The sequence below is a fragment of the Gossypium hirsutum genome, chromosome D06 (genome assembly GCF_007990345.1).
Source record: "Gossypium hirsutum isolate 1008001.06 chromosome D06, Gossypium_hirsutum_v2.1, whole genome shotgun sequence".
NCBI classification, from domain to species: Eukaryota; Viridiplantae; Streptophyta; class Magnoliopsida; order Malvales; family Malvaceae; genus Gossypium; species Gossypium hirsutum.
The window spans coordinates 54076448-54083277 of record NC_053442.1 but is presented as its reverse complement, the minus strand read 5'-3'; the positions used below and the strand labels follow the sequence as shown (position 1 = coordinate 54083277).

At 32.1% G+C, this 6830-nt stretch overlaps 1 protein-coding gene across 8 annotated transcripts; it reads right to left on the bottom strand.

The window, feature by feature from the left end:
* Window positions 1–928: 928 nt before the first annotated feature.
* Window positions 929–6044, bottom strand: LOC107897664 (putative glucose-6-phosphate 1-epimerase). 8 transcript variants are annotated; one of them, XM_041095511.1, is made up of 9 exons: window positions 5898–6028; window positions 4754–4857; window positions 4552–4626; window positions 3985–4041; window positions 3749–3909; window positions 3195–3335; window positions 2501–2603; window positions 2299–2398; window positions 929–1543 (listed from the first exon to the last, which is right to left on the bottom strand). In XM_041095511.1, exons 2-9 carry the CDS (start codon window positions 4763–4765, stop codon window positions 1329–1331), a joined length of 864 nt encoding a protein of 287 aa, XP_040951445.1. In that variant the 5' UTR covers window positions 4766–4857; window positions 5898–6028; the 3' UTR covers window positions 929–1328. The 8 variants fall into 8 exon arrangements, with proteins under 8 accessions (XP_040951445.1, XP_016678671.2, XP_040951447.1 ...); XM_016823182.2 differs by having other exon boundaries at window positions 4008–4041; XM_041095513.1 differs by having other exon boundaries at window positions 4008–4041; window positions 4754–4849; window positions 5898–6004.
* Between the last annotated feature and the right edge of the window lie 786 nt (window positions 6045–6830).

Sequence of the window (6830 nt, the reverse complement as noted above, 5' to 3'; positions counted from 1 at the left end):
TCAGGCTCGAGTTTTAGCATTTTTATCCGCATCGAGCTTAAAAAAAAAATTAAGCTCATTTTTCGGGCTAAAAACAAAAATATTTATCAATGTCTGACTCGACGTATGAATAGGTCTACTTTAAAGTACATTGGTAGATGATAGAAAAGTAGAGGTACCATATTAGGTATTTTCCTTGTAAAGGTACCAAATTAGACGAAAGTTTAGGGGTCAACCGTAACGTTAACCCTAACTAATTAACCATAAGAAAAATAAACAGGATGCTTTGAGTTTTGACATGTGAGATACGTGTGTAGTAATGGAGATTGGCTCGGAGATCAGATTAGGGTCATGTGAAGTTCCCCCTTCATTATTCCAAAGAGAGCTAAAATTGTTGGTTCTGGTTTGAAGTTAAAGCCCTCAGAATCTCAAAAAGTGGCGGGAGTTTACGCGTGTTCTTGTTTTTTTGTAGATACGTGCCTAGGAACTTTTCTAGTTCTTTTATTAATCCCACATCACAGGATATTATATTCATATTATATTTTAAGGGAATGTATTCATTTATTCGGTTGTAATTAATATTTAATCTTCATATTTCAGTCTCTATTCATTTAATTCATGCATGTAAAATTTGATATTAGTTAAAATTTTTTAACTGTTTATTTCATGTAAAAATATTTTAATCGTTAAATATATATTGATATAGATAATAATATACTTATGATGATATGGTAAAGATATTAAATCGATCTAAAAATTTAGATATATAACAAATACTTGATGTTGAATTGTTAAAATATTAGTATTATGAAATGAGGGAAAATAATCTTAAGTTTTACCTCGTGGATCCTTGTCTTTTTTGTAAATATATTTGTAGTATTCTTCTCTAAGTCACTAGGAAAAGTATTGAATATACTTGGAAGAACTCACTATGTTAGAAACATTGCAGTGGAGTTTACAACCGTACTACCATATATCTGAAAGGGGCAACTGCCCAGCAAAGCAAAGATATGGATTCCATAGAAATACCAAGTTCTTCTATAATCTCACAAATAGAAGCGAAGGATTTTATATGAATCGCTTCTACAATTTTAGTATTACATAAGAAAATGGACTTCCAGATGCAATAAAGAAATATTTACTAGCAACTAAAAACCCTAAATGAATCAAATAAGGGGCTAGTAATGAAACACCCAGAGAAGCAGAATTTGCAAAATTACCATACCTTTCATATGAAACCCTTGGTACAAGAGAATTTGGAGTTAAATGCTTGGGTAATTGGCTGCGAAAACCGGATTGCGGTCTTTAAACTGTACAAGAGATGCCGCAGAAAAGGGCGAGTAATGTATTCAACCTCTAAGAAGTAGCCTTAGAGGGTCGAGTTGTTCACTACAGTAACTGGAAGGAACAGCTGAAATCTCCTGCCTTCCTTTCCACTCTTCCCCAGGTTTCAAGGTAATGGGCTCCTCCACACAAGCAGCCTCTACACACAGCATATGCATGTACTCATTATCACCAAAATCCGCCATTGACTTTGCTTTCTTATCCCACGGATTCCACACCACTGAAAATCAATCATTAACTTACACATCTAACCATGATTTACATACATGCTTACCTGATTATGTAAAATGAATCATTAAGTTCGTAGCTCATCTATTTATTACAACTAAAACGAATGCAGGCTGTGTCGTTTGTAATAAATACAATATTATAGTTCAAGTAGAGCTACAAATGGAAAAAATATAAGGCTTCAAACCTTCATTTGTATGGCAGACATATGACTATAGCTCAAGAAGGCATCAAATGAAAGCTTTCTTGAATAAGTACAGAACTAGATGACAATTTTATATTAACATCGCATATGACTCGATTTTTGAAGCCCTCCGACTGTGATGCAAGGGATAACTAGTTGTCCCTCGTTATATACATTTCAGGTCGAATATTCCTCCACATACCATTTAGAGAAACCTTGCCTCTAAAGAGACTGAAAGAACAGAACTATTTTTCAAAGGGAAATCTTAATAGAGGTCGATTTGTTGGAAGGGAAGGATGTCATTGAAAACAATACTGTAAATTGGAAATAAAGTAATAAATAGATTTTTGGGAAAACATAAAACTGAGTAGATCACCCTACGTATGTTATATTTAATTGCTCCAAAAAAAAAAAACTGTCAACTGATATAACTTCCAAGATGAAGCATGGACAAGAGATTAAATAGTTTTATCTCTAACTATAGTACACTTTCCTTCATAACCTAACTAGATGGCTCTAAATTAATGTGTTAGTGTAATAGTGTATAGAGATTATAAACTCACCAGCATCTGGAAGTCCATCCTTTCGCAATTCAAATGTTCGTTTCCTTTCATGGTCCAGGATGGCAATTTTTGTTGGTGTACTGAGGTATACTTTATCCACCTTTTTCATCAACAAGACAGTAAACATAAAACCATAAATATAAACAATTAGAATTAAAAAGATAGGGAAGGCATACGCTTGCTTATAATAGTTGACACTTACTTCTGATTCAAATGTTATTGCATCCTCTTGTTCTGTGAACCGCTCTCCGTTCTTCAAGTTATCCAAATAATCCAATGTCTCTAGTCCTTCTACTCGTACTTCACTAAATAAAAGTGAATAGAAAAGAATTGTAAAACACAGAATGAGTATGTCCTAGTTCTGTATCACAATAACATCTAGAACAGAGTTTCTACTTTTTCCACTAAAAAAATAAGTTTTTTCATTCCATCTCTAATGTGAACATGTTATTAAAAGGTGCAACAAATAGAACTCGCTTCAAATCATAACTTAATTTTGCTATACAACATTTCAATTTAAAATCAAAATCTGTTGCAATGATATTTATGACATCTAATGAAAAAATAAAGAAAATCCATACATCTAGCTTGTAGAGGACTGTAGCAGGCATGGCTATAAATCATGTGTAAGCTACTAGTGTTCTAAGCACAACTTTGATCTAATATTTATACTACTGTTTTTCACAGTCCTAGATCCTCCCCATGAGGCTATAGGATGAGTTCATCAACAAATGTTCACTGCAGATTGCATCTCACACTGCTTTCCAGACCTAAGAAAACAGTATGCATCATTGTTAACCACAAAAATTACACAGCTGCTAAAATTACAATGCATGCTTAAATGCAGAGATTCTCATGACTAAAACCACAAGATAGGAAAGATAAATATATTCAACCTGATATCAGTGACGAAAAAATAGGTCTGATAGGCAAATCTAAACGTAAATGACTTTCCATCAGTGTTTGTATTTCTGATGCGAGATGTCAACATTAAATCACCTGTAGGTCCCAGAGCTACCCTTAACCGGCAGTCATACCTGCACATAATTGCATATCACTTAATCAAATGATAAAACTTCAGTGAGAATCTCATACGCATAGGTAATGCCCTAAATGTACATATACATAGACAGGTGACAACAAATGTAATCAGTCAATCATAGATCCACATATAACACAATACTAAAGCACATTTAAGATTGGTTTTAAAGATAGTTACGAGTTAGCTCCAAAACAACACACATCCTACTGCCATAAGTTTGAGAATTCTTTTTACAGTGAACTAAAAATTTATAGAGGAAAAGAGAACCACTATAATCTGGTTCAGAAAACGGTTTGACAGTTAGATCATGCTAATTTAACAAATTTGTTCCAAAGAAGAGCATTGAGACTGAAATTCCAATTTCAATTTGAGAGCTATGTTAAATAATCAAAATTCTTAATAGCGCACCTGTGAGGCCAGATCTTCATATCTTCTTCAGAGTGCGTGAGGATTAAGTCAACAAAGGCCTTGTGAGAAATATCTGATGGAGATGGTGGGGGATCAAGATCAATGCTCCAAATTCGATTCCTTGCAAATCCATATTGCTCAAGAGAACCAGTACTTTTTAACTGTATACAGAAAATACTTGAATTCAGAAACAAATATATAAAAATTGCAAAGACAAACAGTATTGAATCACATACTTGAGGGAAACAGATTGGTATACCTCCACGAATAGCCCTAGGAGGTCTAAAAGAAGCCTGCAGAAAGCACACATTAACTGGAAGGGTAGTCATAAAATTAAGTAGACCCATAAAAATTGCTAATTTTCTTCTTGTATAAAACTTAATATGTATCAATTGTATCATTTAGAAATATTTTAGGTACTTTAAGAAAATTTAAAAGCCTCGTTTGTATCAGAAAGTAAGTGCAAGTGACGATTATTTTGACACTCTCCTGAAACTATACGAGATCTCATTTATTTCAAAAGTGCTTTCTGAGCGCTAACCTCGTCACCTAGAAGTAGCAATAAGTGTTGATCAAACAACTAAGAAAATACTATAACATCCAAGTAATCCATCACCACACTTCACAATAGATGGGATTATTACTAGCATATAATTGGCTAAGTGGGAGAAAATGATAACAGCATTCTGACCATCTCTAACTATGAAAGACAGATCGTTAATAGCAGGAGAAATAGATAGCTTTAATTCATTTAAATTCTTAAGCTGAACTGCTTCTCACAAGAACACTTCTAATACATATACCTTACTACTAACAAAAAGGAGCTCTTCACCATGTGCATTCTTCCAAGAAGTGACTTGACCTCCATACAAATATACCTGCTTAAGGGAAAAGAAAGTAGAATGAAAACAAGAAAATTTGCTTGTTTCCCAAGTGTATGTTTAGTTTTTCGGATTAAAAAGAAAATAACAGAAGAGGAAGAGGAAAGAGTGCACAAGAAATTACATTGTGCAGCATTCATGGCTTCCTAAGTTCATGAAATAGGGCTTCAAGAACACTAATTCCACTTTTAGGCATGTTTAATATAAGAAAAAAGAAAATCTGCAAAACTGCACATATTCAGAAAAAAAACAATTCATGTTCGGACTAGTACTTATTCTCTGCAAAAAAAAAAAAAAAAAGGAAAGTTCCAATGATTTGCGGTAAGTAAAATGGATTATTATCTATAAACTAGTGTTCGAGCTCGAAAAGTCCACAACATTTACTTGACTATCAAGTGTACATTGAACTACAAATATTAACTTAATAATCTAACGTCGACTTCATTATTTATCTAGCAATAGTAGCGCGGTAAGCATATTAACTAGCTTCTGGACATTTGAACTCCCTTGTCAATGCATAGAATAGCAATGTTACAAACAAAATAGCACATGCAGAAGCCGGTATACACTAACAAGGAAAAGGAAAAATATTCTAAAGCATCTTATATATAAACATATACATATTTCCAAAACATCTTAAATACACGGTATAAACTCTTCCCACTTTAAAACATATTACAACTAATTAGTGAGTCAAAGAACCTTAGGAGTACTTATCCTCTAAACACTCTTTTTGTTCTCGTAAACAAAAATTTCTCCCATCATCTCAGCAATAATGTTTCAGAAGGAAAATTTTCACCAAGAAAAAGAAAACGGAACAAGTAGTAATCATATGCTTAAAACTGCACCTTAAATTTGGTTTGACAATAATCTTTCGTACTATTTCCCCCAATTGATTCATATATTTTAGCTTGCATTCTCCTGCTATCTTTCTTCTCTGGTTTATAATATAAAGCACACTCTACATTTACGACGACGACGAAAACTGAATTCTTCGTAACGTAAATTGAATGTAAACTTAACGAATCATCACATGATATATTAAGCAAAACGGTAGCACGATTCAATCATCATTCATTATGCAAATCGATAAATACAATAAAAAAAACTGAACAGATCACGGAAAACACCTCAAAGAAACGGTAATGCAGTTAACATTTTAACACAGAATGAAGATTACGAACAAAAACGACAATTATATAGATGGAAAAAGAAAAGGAGAATAAGAGGCAAAAGAGAGTAGGGAGAAAGAGAAAGAAAGCGAAAACCTCAGCAGAGCAACGGCGAATCTCCCTTAAGATGACCTTATCGAGGCCATTGACGCCTTTACAGTGCTCCACATGCACCTTCTCTGAAGACATCTACGGAATTCTTCAATTTCTTCCTTGAGAGATCAATCGTTGTTTCAAAAGATATATAAAAATAAATATATAAGAAGGAGCGAGCGAGAGAGAGAAGAGGAGGGGCCTACTAATTAAGGAAATATCTGATCATTAATTTTGTAACTATAGTATAAACTCCACGTCAGATAAAAAAAATAATGAAATATTTGTATTTTTAATATATTACTGAAAACTCTTGGACATGAAGGTATTTTTTTTCTCCACTATTTTTATTAACTTCAAAAAGAATTACTGAAGTAGAAAATATTTTATTTTTTTTATAATTAAGTTATTATCTATATTAATAAAACCTTTAAAAGTTGGTAATTATCTTTTTCAACAACTCTTTTTGATGATTTGGGGGATTGTTGGTTAGAGTAAAAAATGCTTTGAAAGTATTTAGTAAAATGGAATAAACAAACATGTTAAGGTCCAATTTTTCATTGCATTTGGGGTTTCAAATGTGATCTTTTCATGCAGAAGCAATTAAGAACATCTGAATTTATGGATCAAAAAATTGCGACCAAGATACAAAAGTTGCCTTTAAATTTTGGCTTTTGCATTGGGGGATTATCACAGCTCACTTATTTATATTAACTATTTAAAAAACATATAAAAATTAAATTAATTTATATTTTATGTATTATTAAATTAAATTATTTAAATATAATTTATTATATTTCATTTTTTAATATACTTAATGTATCATTGATTTTACAAATAATTTATGTTAATTACTTAAAAAATATTTAAAATATATACTTCATGTATCATTATACTAAATTGTTTAAATATTATATATTTTAACTAATTTTTAAC

What these genes read in the sequence shown, in the direction of transcription:
- LOC107897664 (XM_016823178.2), bottom strand. Translation starts at nt 5,990, where the DNA reads ATGTCTTCAGAGAAGGTGCATGTGGAGCACTGTAAAGGCGTCAATGGC. An exon ending in TCCTTTTTGTTAGTAGTAAG is followed by an intron (nt 4,042 to 4,551) that starts GTATATGTATTA and finishes TGCTTTCTGCAG; the next exon opens with GCTTCTTTTAGACCTCCTAG. An exon ending in GGATGGACTTCCAGATGCTG is followed by an intron (nt 1,544 to 2,298) that starts GTGAGTTTATAA and finishes ATTGATTTTCAG; the next exon opens with TGGTGTGGAATCCGTGGGAT.